Here is a 19,529-nt window from a genome sequence, read left to right as displayed (position 1 = left end):
TTTGCTACAGACCGTCCATGACAGAATGCACCAAGTGCATTTGCCTGCAATGGAAGAGCATGCTCATAGAGAGACCTGCAGGAGTTGGGATGTCTGTGTATGTCTGTGTAGGTGTAAATAGCTATGTGCATATGATTGAAAAGGAGGAGAAAGCATCGTGTTGCAGTTTATTTAGCAGGCTTCAAAAATAAGAATTTGTTGCAGCTGTGCTGGAGTATGTGTATTTAGCGAGATGGTAAAATAGGATCATGCTGATTGTATTCTAACCATTGTATCATTTTAATTTGATAATTGTTTCTTGGGTATATTGTCTTACTCAGAAGTTGTTACTTTTTACTGCATTTGCTATGTTTTTAATGTGCTTACTCAGGAGAAGGACTCAAGAAAAATTCTTGAAGGCTACGCCAGAGATCCCGTTTATGATTTCAGATCAAAGTAATTGCATTGGGAATATTTTCCACTTGTTCTTTTTAACTGAACTGTCTGGAGACATTAAGAAGAGATGATTCTGCTCTTGTTTGTGAAAATTGTGAAAAATATATACAATTAATATGGTATCAGATGTAAAAGATCAAAGTGCAGTATGTAATGATTAAAGATAATTTTTGTTTAATTCAGCAATTCTTCCAATGCACAGTGTGTTGCCAGGCAGGGGATCTGAATACAGGTGCTTATGCCTGAATCTTGTTTCCTGAGCTGGCAGCTCTGCAAAGGCAGCATATTTGTACCCAAAGAGTGCTGTCAACTGATCCCTCTGGCCTTACATGGCAGTAGTGAATTCTAGGAGTATTTCTGGCCCTTCTAGCTAGAGGGAGGGCTGGTCCAAGGTGCATCTTTCAGGATAATAAGGAGGTGAATTGTCTGGAGTCTCACTCCTCAACACTGAACCAGAAACACTTCAGAAGTGTTGATTCCTCACACTGAACGTGGTGGAAAATATATCCTACTTTATTCACTGGAATGGATGGCATTACCTTTGATAAAGGCAAGAAGATGTTGTTATATTGTATGTGACATTTTTTTATACAGTCTATAGAATTGGCAATCTATCGTCACAAGCACTAAGTGCACTTTAGACTAAATGTTTTAAGAATTGATACCTTCAAGACAACTCTAAGAGGCCAGCTGCAAAGGAAAATGGTTTTTCTGGAAATAAAAACAAATGAAAAAATCCATTTCACAGCAGCCTCCTCTTGGATGATAATTACTGAATTTAACAAAATGTCCCACAGAAGATTCCATGAAAGTATATTCCTTTACATTGTTTCTAGCTATTTGTGTTGCTCTAATTTTTTTCTGTGTTTTTTATATTTTTAGCACTTTTTTATGAGAGAGGCTAAACAGTAATTAAGAGGTGCAGGATGAAAAGATGGCACAATCAGTGCTGGTACCACCAGGACCTGACAGCTTCCGCTATTTCACAAGAGAATCACTTGCAGCTATTGAGCAGCGTGTCAATGAAGAAAAAGCTAAAAAATCCAAACAAGAACGCAAAGATGATGATGATGAAGATGGCCCAAAGCCAAATAGCGACTTGGAGGCAGGAAAGACATTGCCGTTTATTTACGGCGACATACCTCCAGGAATGGTGTCCGAGCCCTTGGAAGACCTGGACCCATATTATATCAATAAAAAAGTGAGTGTGTTGTCTATTTCTATCAGACTTTAAGAAGATGAAAATACAAGGAACCCTCTCACAGACATAGTATTTCCAGTATTTTGGACCCAGTCTTTACATATAATACATTCCCCCAGCAGCTGATTTCATTGGCAGAAATCTCAATTGTAAGAACAGAAGTTAGTGACAAAAGTTTGTGGGACCTGGTCTGTAGGTAGAGATGCATTTAGCTTTATTTTAATATACCTGGTATTTTACTAAAATTTGTAACTTTCAGTGTTTACACACAGGAGAATTGAAGAAGTAGCACAGGGGTTATCTTTAGAATTATTATTTTATTAATTGCTGTATTATAGATGTGAAAGGAGCAGATCTTCACTATGAAACCCATCTCAAAGGTAGCTAGACACCTTCTCACTGGCTTTCTTCACTGTCACGTGGAAAGCCTAAGTTGTATTCTCTTGTTGCTGGGAAGGATAGGGAAGTATGTAAAGGTAATTTCTCAGGATATGCCAGAGATCTTCTTCTTCCCTTTTGTACTTTATAGATGCATCTTATATCCAACTTAGATAGTCTGGGTGAAAAATTTTTCATATCCAGATTTATATTGTTCTATGATTATTATCAAAGAGGAGGTGTTTAAAAGAGGGAAATAAATAAAGAGGAGGTAGGAATTCCTCTTGGAGTGTTGACAGAATGTTATGTAATTTTAAAAATATTTTATAGAGATGTTCATTTTTTTAAAAATAAAACCACATATTTTCTTCTTGCTTAAAGTAACAACAACAACTTTTGTGGCCAAGCACAAAAGTGCTGAACTTTAGACTTTTGACCAGATGGCCTTGGGTTTCCTCCAGAATTCCAGTCCCTCAGATTTTGGCATCATATGTATTGCACCATCATTATTCTACCAGTAAAGAAGAAATTACCGATATTTTTCTATTTTTGTGTCTTTATAATTTTTTTCTTGTGCTTTCTTTTCTTTCCTCTGGAAATTAGCTAGTGAATAAAAACAAGTAAATTTAAAAAAACCCATGAAAGCAAAAAAACTACTTCAAAGAAAAAGGAAGAAGACCCCCAAGAATTGTTACGAGTCAAATTTGAACTAAGTAAAAAAAAAAAAACAAATGAAGTTATTTCCTGCAAGAATAAGGGGTATGCCTCATCATTAATATGTTAAAACAATAACAATACAGGCATACCGTGATAAACTACAAAGAGAGAACAGCTTTAAAAAAATCAGCTGTACCTTAAATGTTCACTGCAGAATTTCTAAAACTCAATTCATGCTATGGAGAATCGTGAGTTAAATTTGAAAACAAGGTTTTCAATTAAATATCGTGTTCTCTTCCCTTTACTCAAGTGATTTACCCTGTTGAAGTATGGAGGTAAGGCAAATGGAATTTGGGTCAAAGTGCTGATCCCTTTCCTTCCTTCTTTCCCAGTTCTGCAGTAGTAAATATATAAATTCAGTGCTGGAAATCCTGAAGTTAGCATATGTATTATCATGCTTTGGAAACTAGAAAAGTAATTCCGCAATTAACTGTGGACGTGAAGTAAAATCCTGCTGAATTGCTTGTTCCTGATTGAGAAATGCATAGCAGTTGTCTTGATCTTTTCCAAAAGCATAGTGGTTTCTAGTGGGAGATGTAAGACTCCAAACTATATGTGCATTGCAATCATAATTTCTCCTGTTATTTTTCTTGGTGTTCTTTGCATATCTTTGAACATCCTTGTTTAGGTCAGGCTCCCTTTTAATTTTTTAATATGTCTTGCTGAGTCAGCATTGCACAAATGATGCTTCATCAGAAGTTTTGTCAGATTAAAGGGAACAGAAAACATTTGAAAAACTCTAATTTGAGGGCAGATTTTCTTGGACTCCAGGAAGAATAGTAATAGAGTTGAAAAGCAATGGTAGCAAAGATAGTACGTTACAGACCAATCCTTTCTCCTCTACAATAAAGGACCAAAGTATGGCTTGAGAATCAATGGGTATCTGGGAATGCAAACATGTTCAGTTTGGAAAAGCTGAAATTTATGATTTCAGGCAGAGGGAGGCATTGTGTTTTCAGGATTTCAGCTGCTGTATTTGGCACACCTGCTCAGAAAGTAGAGCATAATCATTACAAATGCTGCCCTCTGATTCCAGCTGAGGCAGATCACGGCTACTGGCAGTGCTCCAGGATTGAATGGCTTATGTTCCCTTTGGGCTTTTTAGGGCTGCCACAATGCTAGCTAGATCCACTTACATTCAATGAGCATGAACTTTCACCCATGTGTAGAAAGAAGACATGACAGAAATAGATAGGAATTTCCCCAAATGCATGGAAATCTAAATAATTTAAAAACTTACTGCATGTTAAATCAAGGCTTTATTTTTCTTTATTTCCCAGGTTTTAAGAAAACTATTACATTTATAAAACCTTTTTTTAATGTTGGCAGTATGCATGGGTTATTGCTGAAACTGTGGAGAGGCAGTGAAAGTACATGGATTATTGAATTCTGTATTAGGTTAAAGTAAAGCATGACATAAGAAAAATAGACAGAATTGCAGGTATGAAACTCTCAAGAGAGATAGTTGAAAAGAGAAGCCATATGTTATTCTTTTCTTAGAGTACAGCAAAAACTATCCAGTACATTAGTGTTATGTTGAAAATCTGGTTATTGAACATTCTCAATTTCCTTATTTTCATGAAGATCACTCTTGAAATTTAGATCACTTTGTAGTACTATTGTAGTACTTTGACATGATAATTAATGCTGGTTATTTGACTGAGGGAATGTTGAAGTTTTAATGGCTCTCTTTTTTTAAAGTTTTGTACTTCAGTGTATATATTATAAGGTACAAAAAGTATACTAATTATTCAAATATTACATACATTTGTACCTTATATAACTGTCTTTTTTTTCTAGCTAGCAATACCAGGATTCCTTATGATTTCTAAATAAACTTACTCAAATGTTTTCATGCAATTCTATTTATAGTAATTTGGCTGGACTCTACTATGTGTGAACTGGACAAGGGGATTGTGATTCTGGGGGAGGTGTAAATGGAAGAAGAGTTTGACCAAATAGGAGGTGTAAATGGAAGAAGAGTTTGACAAATATGATTAATGATGAAATGAAAATTATTCTGGGTTTGAACTTGTAACTTGTTTGTAACTTGGTATCTTGTCAATGCTATTTTTCATTCTGTGTTTCTTTTTCCAGACCTTTATAGTATTGAATAAAGGGAAGGCAATATTCCGATTCAGTGCCACCTCTGCCCTGTACATGTTAACTCCTTTCAATCCTCTTAGAAAAATAGCTATTAAGATTTTGGTACATTCATATCCTTTTCAAGTGGTTAGTCTAAAACTGTAGTGAATGAGATGTTACTTAGTATTTAAATCATTCTCTGGCACATGTCCCAGGATCAATATGATCTATAGTGCTTTGTCCCTCTTTTCTCTACTATTTCTGTCTTCTGTTCTTTTTCTTAGTCCCTTTTTACATTTGTGTTCATTGCTGGATCTTAATATAGTAATACCAGAAGCCAGACAAACAGTCATCGTCCTTTGCAATTTCTTCCTGTGTCTTTTTTCTTCCCCCACCTATTTTTTCCCTTTCCTCTTATTTTTCCTATAATCATCACATCTTTTTTCATCTTTTCCTCTCCTCCACATTTTTCATAAACTGCAGATATATTGTTCAAAATACTTTCAGTTCTTCACTGACACTTTGTGTTAAAAATCAAATCTTTGATCCCAGGTTTGTGCTTGCATGAATATTTAGTGAAAATATGGTTTCATTATTCCTTTTCATTTTCTGATTCAGATCACAATTGCAGAAGGATAGGTTGATAAAACAGCTTAGGTTTCTTGTTTTATTATACATTCTCAGTCCTATATGTATTTTACCTGTCTATTTTATTTCTTGATCATTATTGCATTATGCAGTCATAATCCTGTAGAAGTTTTAATTTCAGTCTTCAAGTAATTTGTGAGATTTCCACATTGCCGATAGAGATTTGCAAAGCTAAATGATCATAATGACTTACCTATTATTTTGTCTTTTTCAGTGTTTTGATAGCTGACTATAGTAGGCATCCCACTGGTCTGATCCCAAACGCTGATAGGAGCAATGAGGGCATTGACTTCAGCAAGTCTGCTTACTTAAGGAACAAATACAAATGTTTGCACACTTACATTTTACAAGAGTCTACCATAAGCACGCTGAAAGCAGTTTTGTGTAGCATTACATATAGGGATCCTAAGATCATGTAGAATAAATCTTGAAAGGATTTTTTTAAATCTTGGTATAATGGAAGTCTGATAATTACAATGGTTGTTATGTGTTGGATGTTGTTATCAATGGCTAGCCTACAAATTACTTCAGAATCAATCATGACACTACATAGCCTATTTCGTATTTGCTTGCTACAGGTGTCACTACGAATAATAATTTGTCAGTTACATGACACTCCTTAGCATGTTATAGACATTATTCAATTACACGGAATAATGGAAGATCATGGGACTGAGATGGTGGTGAAGAGCTAGAGTCACCAAAGATGTTAAAAAAAAAAATGTTTAAAATTGTGAGAAGGTATATTCTAGTTGTTTCTCCACTGATGAAAGAATAGTGAGGATTTGCAGCTCTGAGACGACATTTCCTCAAAAAGGATTTTGAAAGCCTATGTAAAATACAGGCTTGTGAAACACTCTTATAACATTATTTTTTATGGGTTTTAAAATACCTTTCTTTCTCTTCTGCTCTGTTCATATATGAATTATATAGTGAGAAGCTAGATTCTGAGTAAAGGATTTGAAATATATTTACTCAGCAGAAAACCCAAAGAATTCTTGAGTGTAATACCACAGTTGTTTGACAGTTCAGAAGGCAGAGGTGTTTACTGTTGCTTGAAGTTTTTTTTCATTAATGTAGACATGCAAAGAAAACTTCGTGAGGGGAACCTCACAGTACTTCCCACCCCTTTATACTTGGATTTCTATTTAGGAGCACCGTGTGAACCTGCATTTTAGTTACAGAAGCTAAAGCTCTTCTCAAAATCGAGCGTTGTCCTCTTTCTAGGTTTAGATGATGGTGCCATCATGTGGACATTTTGTGCATCATCTATGTTGTTTCATTTTGGTGTTTGTATTTTCATTTCTAAGAATGTCATCAGTCCTGAGAGTGAAAGGTTGTAGATCCAGAGCAGTTCTGTTAAAATCAATGAAGTTATTTATGACTTGGACCTGTTCTGGAATTCTTTTTAGACTTCTTTTTTTGAGAATACAATTTGCCTTCCCCTCCACCAACCTTTATATTACAAAAGCCATATATAAAGCAAAGAGTAATAAAATAACTTTCTCCCTAAAATTTCCCTATGCTCTCTCCTACTATGTGATAACTAGATTTCAATATATGTATTATAATGATAAGCAAAAATGTTGATACACGCCAAATTTTATGGTGAAACATAAAAGAAGAAAAGTGAAGAAAATTTATTTTTCACTGTTTTGTATGCATGAAGTAGATCAGATTTGTTTAGATCATCCAAAACAAAAGCTTTTTGTGTTATTCCACTAAACTAGAAGCTACTACTTCAAACTTCCACATTTTTATTCAAAAGAAAAAATCATCTAAGGTCTTCTTAAAATTAAGGGTTGGGTTTTTTTAATTTTTAGTATGTGATTGTTCTGTTTTAGCTATAAAGCAGTGACTGTGGAAGCTTTAACATATTCAGGGCTTTTCCCTGAGTGTTAACAGAGCAGTGGAGGGATAAATAGCTCCTGATAGTGGAAATCTGCCAAAGCAGCGTGTTATTTGGTACTCTTTTTATGAGATTTTCTGCCTTACATTCCTTAACTCTTAACATACATTATTCAGCATGCTTATCATGTGCACTATTTTGACCAACTGTGTATTTATGACCATGAGTAACCCTCCAGACTGGACAAAGAATGTAGAGTAAGTTAAATGGATTTTCTCTGAAAAATATTCAGTAATCTGAAATAAACTGCTGTAAATTATTTTATATTAGGATGGCATCCACTGGCAGCAGCTACCTTGTTGGCATATCCTTTCAACAGCTATTCTGATGATAGTTTCTTCTGTGTAATATTAAATACATATATTTTACAACACTTCCCTCATTACAAGTTGTTCAATGTCCATCCTCTGTTTGCAGTACTAGATGGGGAATGTAAGAAGAGAAGCTAGTCTTATGACCATGCAAAAAAGTGGATTATAAATATTTTCCACTGCATTCTATGTTATGTCTGTGCAAGAACATGGGGAAATACACTCTTCCATCTCTATTGCAATAACCGTTACAGATAAAGGGATCATCTAGCGGATGGCTATGTTCATCATAGTGCAGCTTTCCTTTACCAAAGATGATCTAACAATGGAAAGCTTGTACGAAAAATAACCTATTAAAAAAGTGTTTAAGTGGTTGGCTATTCTTCTGATAGGAAGAGAAAAGGTGCAATATGATGTCAACTACTTGGTGCCAATATACAATTGGTGCATATTTTGTGATAGTTCCAAGGCTGTAGACCACAGTGTGAAACACTGCTCTTCATGGTGCTTCATTTTTGCAATAGCATTTTATGCTTCTGCTTCTTCTTCATTCCTAACTGCTTTGGATGATATGTACCTGTTTAATCTTCAGTAATCAAAAGTGAAATCATAGGGCTATTAAAGTCAGTGGAGGCATTCTCATTTTGAGTTCAATATGAACATAAATGTATTCAGGATGTCTAGCATATAGTAAATATTTATGAATAAAGATAGCTAGCTTGAATATTTCTTCATGTCATTATATTGTGCCATTTAGATAGACAACAGGATTCCTTCTCATCTGTTGAGTAAAGTTGTGCAGGAAATAAATTTTTGGTTTAGTAATTGAACTGACAAAATTTACCTTGGGAAATTGGTTTCAGGTTGGCTCAAGTCTGAAAACCTTTCAAGCCTTTTAAGGAGTTTTAATTTGAATTCTTTTCCATTAAAGATATAAATGAAACTAAATTTCAATGTGACATAATTTGGAGACAGAAAATTGAAATTACTCAGAATGCCAGAATTAAATATTTTTACTTTTTAAATTTCAACCACATTTTTTAGTCAAAATGAGTAGCTGCATTTTGCTGGCATTTATAAATATTTTTCATTGTTTTTGCACAGGATTTTGCATCTGAAAACACTCATTTCATTCTGGTACTATGCCTGTCTTACTGAAGGTGAAGTACTGGATACACCTACTCTGTAACAAAGTCGATGAGGGCTGATGAGGGTTGGCACATTGCCAGCTCATGGTACTAAGCAACATTTCAGCATAAAGATAACATTGAAGAAAGAAATTTTTAGTCTGGAAGCAGTTTCTGATATCCTAACATAATCCATCTGTGTGTTTGGTTGTAACATGGATTCAGACTGGACATAAACATGCACCAATGAAGTAACCGGGAATTTTGCAACTGTCTCGGTGGTATAGATTATAGAATTTGAACTTAAGCTATGGGTTGTCATTTACTCTTTTAATCATAATTGGATTCCTCCTTCTTCCTTATGGTATAAATTCTGCAGACGTTTAAAGTTGGTTGTAACTTCCATTAAATTCTTATGCCACTTAAAGAAGCTGAGAATAAAGCAACTAGAGAGCATAATGTGTAATGATAACATGTATGTGTTTCTATAAACTCTGTCTTGCATATTTTCCTCAGATACACATTCACTGGAATTTATACCTTTGAATCACTTATTAAAATTCTTGCAAGGGGCTTCTGTTTAGAGGATTTTACATTTCTTCGAGACCCATGGAATTGGCTAGATTTCACTGTCATTACATTTGCGTAAGTCGTCTACTTTTTTTTTTTTTTTTTAAATCTTTCTGGTAGCATGAAATTAGTAACTAAAATTGCCTCATATTTTGTCAGCCAGAACATTTGGAGCCTGGACTTCCTGCAGTTTCAATATGTTTCTTCTACCTCTTTTACACATTTTAGTATTTCTAACTAAGCATGTGCTGCAGAGGCCAGCATGGTGTGCCAGCCCGTTAGGATTGTGAATGCCATCAGCCTGAACTGTTCATATCCTGTCTCCTTTCTACATACCAGAATTAAAGGAATCCTTTTGACTTCCTGCTATAAGCTGACCAAATTAGGTTTCAAACATCAAGTCAATGATGTGGTTTATTTTGATAAAACTTAATTTAATTTTATGGTCAGAAGCATATTTATAACACAGGCAAAATACAGTGAACGGTGAAGAGGTCTTGATCAAAGACCCAAGCAAACAGGATAAAATCTGCCTCAATTCTGAGTAACTGTGATTTAATCCTACAGGTATGTAACAGAATTTGTAAACCTAGGCAATGTTTCAGCTCTTCGAACTTTCAGAGTATTGAGAGCTTTGAAAACTATTTCCTGTCATTGTGTTTGTGTGTGAACTCCCCTATTACAGATATGTGACAGAGTTTGTGGACCTGGGCAATGTCTCAGCGTTGAGAACATTCAGAGTTCTCCGAGCTTTGAAAACAATATCAGTCATTCCAGGTGAGAGCTAGGTTAAACACTGAGGCTGACTTTTGTTCCACAAAGGCTGTACTCACGTTTTTAAAGCATACGCCTTGTTTGCTACACATTGTTAACAAAATAAAAAAGCAGGAATCAAGATGTAATTTTATTTAAATTGATTCTTGCTTTTCTTATATTAGTTGTATTTTCTTTTCAAAAAAATCAGCCTTTGAGTTTAACAAATTCTTGCATGAGATACTTGCAGTAAACAGCCTATGTGATTTGCATCTTATGACATCAAGCTTTCCTTTACATGTTTTAAATATAAGTTAATTTTAAGCTTTCATACTGATGCAAATTTTATCATCTATTGCAGGCACTTGATATAGCAACTTAATTCAGTTTTAAGTCATGTATAAAAAATTAAACTCTAAAGGATAGCATGGGCCATGCATGGGGTATTGTTTTAAAGATGTCTTTCTTCTCCAAACCATCAGCCCTCTTATATTGTAAGAAGATTATTATGAGGATATCATTCAAATATGCACTTATAATGTCTTTATAATGGGTTTACTAATGCAGAATACTTTTTAAAAGGTTCATCTAAGAAAGGTTTGGGCAAGAAGCATCAGCAAAAGCGAACAATGCTTTTCTGTGTAGGGTTGAGATATAGCATGAGTAATAAAATCACTTGTTTTGGCATAAACAATGTGTTCGGTATTATCTACTTTTTATTTCTGTACACTATAAAATAAGCATAAACTTACAGCTTTTCATTCATCTTCACAAGTAATAAGGCTTTTCATGAAAATTATTGTGTCATAAATATTAAGACTCATTTAGTTGTCATTTTGCATGAAATCTTTATCTTGTCAGGAAAAATCACGTTTTTTTGTGTGTTTAGTATCTTTTTAGCATCATAATAAAAATCTTTTCTCTTTGCAGGCTTGAAGACTATCGTGGGAGCCCTAATTCAGTCTGTGAAGAAGCTCTCGGACGTTATGATCCTGACTGTGTTTTGTCTGAGTGTATTTGCACTAATAGGGCTGCAGCTGTTCATGGGCAACTTGAGGAATAAATGCCTGCAGTGGCCTCCAGACAATTCTACTTTTGAAACAACTGTTATTTCCTACTTTAATAGCTCTATAGGTGAAAATGGTACATTTATTAATACAACAATGACAACATTTAACTGGGATGAGTACATCGAAGACAGAAGTAAGAGTTAATTATATCATCTACTGCATTGATTTTCTGGAATTTTTTTAAACAGATACAAAAGCATCAGTATCTTTCCATTGCAATTAAAATGGTGTAATCTGGCCAAGAGACATAACAGCACTCATTTGTGTAGTAAATAAAAGAACAGTCATAATGTAGTTTAACATATTCATAATAATTGTACTTGATACCAAAACATCTTTTTACCTTTTACTGAATATGACTTTTAGAGTAAATCCACATTGCAGCACAAAGCAGAAATTTCCATGCTAGCTTCAAGCCTCCTGAAATAGTGTGACAGTCCTAATAGGGACTCTGAAATCGTATAGCTTCATTAGCGCAAGATAACGCCCAATATCATAAATCCATATTTGAACATCAGGTAGCTCATGAATCCTGCCATAGCATGTAAATGCAGCTGCGTTGTTTCTTCTGGAATTTGGTGAGTGTCTCTGCACCACACTCCCTTGCACCGCACAGACATACCTTTATGGGAGTACTGATAATTTATTCCATGCTTCTTATTCTAGCAAAATAAGAACTAGATTCCATATTATGTATCTTTTAATTTGTTTCTTATCTGTGGAAAATCAAGAAATTAGCATTTTGGTCTCCTTTGTACCTCATAACACAGTTATTTTCAGCGTTTTGGGTGGTTAATGTCACTACTGTGTTAACAAAAATTGTTTTAAAATTCAGATAGAACTACTCTGAACATATCTATGGTATATCGTTATTCTGTCTTTCATAGTGGTAAATAGCTTCAGTCTCTCCTATTTATTCAGTCTCTCCTATTTATTTTAGTGTATTTAGGGTTTTAACTTTGTAATTAGGCATAATCTTAGGTTTTTTATAAAGCCTGTATAAATAATGTAACTAATGCCTGTATCACTGAAAGTTAGGAAACCTCAGTTTAACAGCTAAATGCTTTTGGACCTAAGTCTCATCGCCTTATAATCTTTTAATATACTTACCATCTCAGCATGCTTGTAGTATCATAGAAATGTCATCTTGGAGACGATTTTGGATGATAACCTATTCTTAAAAACATCTGAAAAACAGATTCCATTCCATTCCCCTTTAGCTGCTTCTGGTACTACATCACACAAATAGGAAGTTTTTTCTAAATATCTGACCTAAATTTTCCTAATTTCAGATTGAATATATTACTACTTCTGTGGACTTAGAAATAAGATAATCATAGACTACTTTATATTAGTCTTTATGATATTTTAAAACTGTTATCTTCTTTATTTCTGGTCTTTTCTAAACCAAGCAAGCCTGTTTTCTGTTTTGCATTTTCTATACCTATTTTCACTTTTTTTTTCTTTTTTGGACTCTTTCCAATTTGGGATTTTGGGGTTTTGTTTGGGTTTTGGTTTGTTTGTTTGTTTTTTTAATGAGATGCTCAAATCTGGTACTTACTCCTCTAATAAAAGTACAAATTAGAAGTAATTACCTCATGTGCCATACATGGAACATTGCTATTAACACATCTCAAAATTACATAATTTTTATATCAGCACCATATTGTTGATTCACAGTCAACTTGCAGTTCGTGACAGTCACTGCATCTTTTTGTACAGCAGTGGCTGTGGCCAGATCCTGTCTATTTTGCATTTACGTATTTGATTTTGCCTTGTCAACTGTAGCATTTTCCACTCGTCTCTGTTGAAAAAAGTCCAATTGCTTTTGGATCAGCTTGTCAGTTTGTAAAGGTCATTCTAAATTTCAATCATCTTCTCTCCTAGCTTGATGTCTTCAGAATACTTGATGCGTTTTTTCTACTGTTTCATGTCTTAAGTTGGTAGTGAAACTTGTTATGAAAACCATGGATAGCACAGATCCCTGGAGGATCTTCAGAAAGATGCCCATGTGAATTGACATTGGGCCACTGGCAACTGCTCTCTGAGAATCTTTTTTCAGTATTTTGTGATGTTTCCAGCCAGAACATATCTCCTTTATTTGCTTATGAAAGTGTCATATAGGACTTGACTTGTACCCATGACTGTTGTCCTGTTATTTAGTTGGCACAAGACAGGAAAAGTTTTATATATGGCATATTTTTTATAAACTCATATTGACTATTTTTATTACTTTATCATTATCATCTTTGTATTGAAAAATGTATTATTTACATGTTTTCCAAAATAGTGGGCTGAGACTTGAGCTGACTGGACAGTTTAACTGGATCCTCTGCTTACCAGAGGAGGAGCTGTGCCACATAAGAATGTGAATTAGGCCCACAGACAATTTTGAAAATCCAGCTTGGTGCCTATCTGCATCTTTAAACTTTTTAAGCTTTTTAGGTAGGGGTTAGATCTCTCATGGGGCATGACTATGTGAGCACTGGAATGTCTGAAAATCCACTGTTTTCTTATCTGATACCTGAGAACAGATTGCAGATGCATAAATTATGTATATAATCTCTCTCCCTTTAAAATAAGCAGATTTTATGCTGTCTCTATCGTATACTGGTGGTGACAGAGTAGAAGCAGTCAGTAGGAACTGGTTGCAATTCCCTGCTTGTCTCTTTAGCATTAGCCCTCAGTTAGTTCATGCCAACTAAGCTAGTCCATGCCAGCTGGCAGTGAATCTCAAGGAACCATCTGTTTCCTGGGAACAGCCAGAACATACCTAATTTTGGCAACTTTAGCTTAATATGCCACCTGACCCAAAAATCTCCACTAGAGATTCCCATTTTACCGTAAGAATCCCAAACTAGGAATTGATAGCAAATTGGTTTTCCCTTTCTGCCTCAAAGCAGAACAAAGAAAAGACAAGAATGTGCCGGGGCCTTTTAAGACTTCCATCTCTTTAAATTATCTTTTACTTCATTTTAATAGTTAGCCTATTAACAAAATACACATAGATACTTCAAGTACATTCCTCTGCTATAGAATTTGGTGTAGTAATTTTTTGTAATGTACAATAAAAGCTTGGTTTCTCCCTCAGCTGATCAAGTCAGGATCCAGTTAGCAATTTCTTGTGCATGTTGTGTTGCGTTTTCATGCTGCAAAAATGTCAGTACTTTTTGAAGTAATATTTGGATAAAATAGTATGTAATGAATAATTATAAATTAATAACACTAAATGGTATGTATCAAAATACATGAACAAAGGCAGGGAATTGCCCTCATCCTTTGTCTTGTTTTCCTGGTATTTGTCCACTCATTTGCTGACATACACAATTTGGTAATCTACCCATTGTATCTTACTTATTTGGGTAGGTTACTGAGAGTTAGCTGTACAACTACCTTTCTATTTTCTAAAGAACGGCCAACTTCAAGACTCTATAGAAAGTAATTTTCCTGTCAAAACAGTATTTTCCATGCTTTTTTAATTCCTAATAGTTATATATTTCAGTTAAACTGTTTGTTAGCTCTGCTTATTTCTTGAAAATGAAAAAGTCTATATCATTGCTCAATTTCCATTAGGTATAAATTATGTCTTTCTCATCACCATTTTTGTTTATTTTTTTAAAAAACAGATCATTTCTACTTCTTGGAAGGACAAAATGATGCTCTGCTGTGTGGCAATAGCTCAGATGCAGGGTAAGAAAACAGTCATCATTTTTCATTATGCATCAAGAAAAAATAATTAGCTACTTAGAATAGCTCAGGTGGTCAACTTTAGTATCAACTGTACCGTAGAGTCACAAATTACCGATGTTTTGCAACTGAAGCTATACCTAAATATAACCATCTGTGTGATTGAGTTTACACAGGCACTTTCTTCAGCATCTTAGGCTGATTTTGTAAAGGTAACCACATGAATGCTATGTGCATAAATGTTGCTGCCAGCTTGCTAGTTGACGTTCTTCTCTTGTCCTGGTAGAGATGTGTTGATATGACAAATTGTGGGGAAGGGTAGATTGCTATTAGTTATATTATTAAAGCATTGAAATATCATTAGGAGATGGAATTAAAAATTGAAAACCAATAAGATATATTTTTATCTTAGGCATGTAGAATAAAATTTTACTTGTTCATAAGTGCATTAGCAACTGGTACTCCTGAACAATTTTGTGATTTACTATAGCATATCGTAATTTAGAGTAGTTGTTAAAAATAGCATTTCCTCTTCTTTTGTAGTCAATGTCCAGAAGGATATATATGTGTGAAAGCTGGTAGAAACCCCAACTATGGCTACACAAGTTTTGATACATTCAGTTGGGCATTCTTGTCACTGTTTCGATTGATGACTCAGGACTTTTGGGAGAATCTTTACCAGCTGGTGAGGACTTACTAAAACAAACAGCACCATCACCAATACCATTACTGCATAGTACTTGCATAGTTATTTTCATTCACGTGTCCCTAAGGCCTTTGGGACAGAAATCATCTTTTATTTCATATATGTAAGCTGTCTAAAACAATAGAGGCCTTGTTCATGATTTAGGTTCCTATGTGCTACTCAAATACATAATAAGAAATAACTGCTATTTTATGAAGGTGGTTAAGCATTATTGTTTCTTTTCACAAATGAGTAAACGAACTTAAGTTGTTAAAGCTTCTTACCCAAACACACTGTAAATAGATGCTAGTTAAATTGGTTTGCAGTCTAGTACAAATATGTTGTCTTTGAAAAGGTTACATCTTGTCCCTGAACTACACGTACCCTTAACCTGAAGGACAGTGATGTTGTGCAGCATGACATTTTGTATACTGCACTGTCTTTGTGGCATTGTAGTTTGGGACTGATGAGACAAGAAGGTAAGATGCTGGATAGTGCCCCCGCTACTGTTAGATTTAAAGGCTATAATATAGACGTATAGTGGGGGCAGCAACTGGTACTACAGATTTTCATTGGTAGAAGTTCTGAAGTATTCACGCTACAGAATCTTACTTACCTTGACCATAGTAGACACAAAACTTGAATTTTTGCACATGTAGCCAGAATATAATACTATTTACATATGGAAAAAGTAACTAAATAATCTTGTGCTAACACAAAGCAATCTTATAATGTATTTATAGATTATAACACAGATGCTACCATATTATGCAACAGTATTTAAAAGTCTGCTAAAAATGTGTATTATCTCTTTTTCCCCAGACACTGCGTGCTGCTGGGAAAACATACATGATATTTTTTGTTTTGGTCATTTTCCTGGGTTCTTTCTACCTGATTAACTTGATCCTGGCTGTGGTTGCCATGGCCTATGAAGAACAGAATCAAGCAACCATGGAAGAAGCAGAACAGAAAGAAGCAGAATTTCAGCAAATGCTGGAACAACTGAAAAAGCAACAGGAAGAAGCTCAGGTATCCCTGTAAAGTGAAATTCCTTCTTCCATTCATGATTGTGATCGGATGCTTTATGTCCACATATGCGAATACTTTTACTCCCCTACTCTTAACAATGTATTACCTCCAGTCCTATAAATTCCTTCGTTTTGCAAACAATCTTTAATATTTTCCATTGCACTGCTACTGCTGGCTTGAGTGAACCTGTTAATTTGTGGCAAAAATTATAACCAATAAGCTAAAATACTGGATTTTCAAATTGGAGATGGAAATTAACTCTTTTTACTGAGCACTTGAACAAGCTGCCCAGAGTGCTTGTGGAATCACCATCCTTGGAGATAATCAAAAGCCATCTGGACGTGGTCCTGGGCAGCCTGCTTTAGGTGACCCTGTCTGTGCCAGGGAGTTGGACGCGATGACCTCCAGAGGTTCCTTTCCAACCTCAACCATTCTGTGATTCTGTGAAATGGAGATGGAGATGTGGGGAAAAAAAAAACCCACAGGAATTCTGCTTATATAAGTAACAGAAGCAAAATGATTGTAAGTGCTGTGGGAGAAATATTTTGCTTCAGCAACAGTTGGCTTTTTCTACTCCTTCCCCAGCTCTCACAGCAGAAAGCCATAGCATTCCAGTTTTAAAGGAAACTGGAAAAAGTGGAGAAACTGGAGAAAATGCTTCTGTGGTACAGATATCATGATTACATACTGCTTTGAAATCCCTTTTCATTTTTTGAAGACTCTGAAGTCTTTAATGGGATAATTAACAATGTCTGCTTGGCACATGGCCACACAGAGCAGAAGTTGAACTATGTCTTCCATGTAAGCACATGACTGAAGTCAGCAATAGGGGTTTTTTGTTTGGTTGGTTAGTTGGTTTGTGGTTTTTTTTTACTTGTAAATAAATGCTAATCAAATGCTCCACAAATGTTCAAAACTTCAGACAGAAACAGGTCTCTAATAGCCTGCAGTTTAATTCAAATCTCTGATTATGATTTGCAAAACTGAGATAAACAATGTTACACCACATTTTTAATAGACTAGAGAGTATTCAAAATCCAGCAAAATGGTCTAAGAAAGTGTTACTTCCTGTTAATGGATTTTTCCTGTGGTTTGAGCCTTGATTCCTTACTTTTACATAGTATTTCAGGTGAAAAATTCATTGCAACATATTGCTCCAGTCTAAAACAGATGCTTGTTAACTTGGTTCTCTGACAGCACAGTTTTCCCTTGGGCTGCTCTAACTCCTGGTTTATGGAGCAGCGGCAAATTATGGTTCCTGTGGTATTTCACAAATTATACTTCTTATGATAGGCTGGGTTCAGTGAAGTGGGATCATTGCTTTTATTTCAAAATCACTATTTTTTTAAGAATGGCAATAAATTTAAAGTAGTGAGTGATGTGTGTTTGTATAAATGTTGTAAATTGCATATGTGCTTGTACGTATAGGCGGCAGCAGCAGCAGCTGCAGCAGCTGACTCAAGAGATTATAGTGGAGTAGGTGGAATAGGTGGATTCTCCGAAAGTTCTTCTGAGGCATCAAAACTGAGCTCAAAGAGTGCTAAAGAGAGGAGGAATAGAAGAAAGAAAAAAAAGCAAAAAGAACAATCTGAAGGCGAGGAGAAGGATGGGGAAGAATTTCACAAATCTGAATCAGAGGACAGCATCAAAAGGAAAGGTTTCCGACTTTCCATTGAGGGGAATAGACTGACATACGAAAAGAGATTCTCTTCCCCCCACCAGGTACCATAGTATTATTACCTCTTAAACACCTTTGTTGTCTACTCATATAAACAAAACCCTGTTAAGTAGTTTGGTCAATTTTTGAAAAAGATACCACAGATTATTTAATATTTTAAATCAAAGTATGACCAAGTTAATACCTTCAGCCAAAGATGAAACTGTAAGAATTTGAGAGATTTTGGTTTTATTCTGAACTTATGTGTGAAAAATCAAAATAATGTGTATTAATTAAAATGAGTTGTATTTCAAGTTTTGTAATGAAAGTGGACCTGTCTCCCCATCAAGATGGATGTATTCAGCATGATCAGTGGCTTCAAAATTTGGTGTACACATACAAAGGAATGTCATGTTTTAAATGAGAAAAGTACTAAATTTGGGATGCAAAAACCCCATTAGAAACTGCATAAATGTTTGTGTGAAATTTGAGTAAGTAATTGATGTGAGACCATTAATTGTGTTATCTTAAAGAAGGTGGAAATATCTGTGGCAATGTGTCCTTGCATGTGTTCTCTTACATTGAAACACCAGTGACTCAGAGTGCCATCTGCATCTCCCATCCAGACATTTATTTCATTTGATAGTTTTGTTATGTTATCGCTTCTTCAGTTTTCAGAGCTCCTCTTCATTTGCCAACCTCTAACTCTCCCCTCAGCACTTCAAGTCCAGATCTCACATCCATTCTGTCCTTTTTCTGCCCCTTTGTGTGCCTCGATATGCTTCTTCCTTTATCCTCACCTTCTTGATTCTCCCTGGTCTTTGACTTGCTTTCTCCCTTTTTTTAGTCACTGTTACTAAACTCATTCCTCCCTTTTTAATCCTCTTCTATTACTGTCTCTGGAAAGCCTGTTTCATCCCTAAACAGATCATGAGCATCCATATTCTCTTCATGTATCACTTCCTCCGGCTCCCATTCTCAAAGAAGCTCAGACCTCTTCATCCAGTATTTTCTTATTAAGGACTGTCCTCCTTAGACCAGACTGTGGTGGGAGTATAATGTTTCTAGCCTCCTATTTCTGCCAAGTTAACTGCTCCTTGTACTTACTTCCTAACGTACTTCCTTTTTTAATAGTACTGCATCCTTTTATTTCCTCCCCCCATGGTCTGCCACCATTTTATGTTGTTAACTGTCTAACTAGTCTCTGTAAGACTTCATTGCTGAATTTAGCTAGTTCATGATTCATTCTGTTCCTTATACAAATTTT

The 19,529-nt window shown here is 35.2% G+C and overlaps 1 protein-coding gene across 1 annotated transcript in view; it reads left to right on the top strand.

Annotated features, from left to right (window-relative positions):
• Positions 1–1,369: 1,369 nt before the first annotated feature.
• SCN2A (sodium voltage-gated channel alpha subunit 2) overlaps positions 1,370–19,529 on the top strand; it is a 56,219-nt gene continuing 38,059 nt past the window's right edge. Inside the window, 10 exon segments of the mRNA XM_019470923.1 lie at positions 1,370–1,636; positions 4,829–4,947; positions 7,481–7,570; positions 9,328–9,456; positions 10,067–10,158; positions 11,065–11,337; positions 14,831–14,894; positions 15,435–15,576; positions 16,399–16,605; positions 18,034–18,327. Of these exon segments, the coding sequence (XP_019326468.1) occupies positions 1,370–1,636; positions 4,829–4,947; positions 7,481–7,570; positions 9,328–9,456; positions 10,067–10,158; positions 11,065–11,337; positions 14,831–14,894; positions 15,435–15,576; positions 16,399–16,605; positions 18,034–18,327 (1,677 nt within the window).

This window comes from Aptenodytes forsteri, unplaced genomic scaffold (genome assembly GCF_000699145.1).
Source record: "Aptenodytes forsteri isolate BGI_AS27 unplaced genomic scaffold, ASM69914v1 Scaffold255, whole genome shotgun sequence".
Lineage (NCBI taxonomy): Eukaryota > Metazoa > Chordata > Aves > Sphenisciformes > Spheniscidae > Aptenodytes > Aptenodytes forsteri.
Note: the sequence above shows the minus strand (reverse complement) of the source record. Positions and strands in the feature narration are given on the sequence as shown.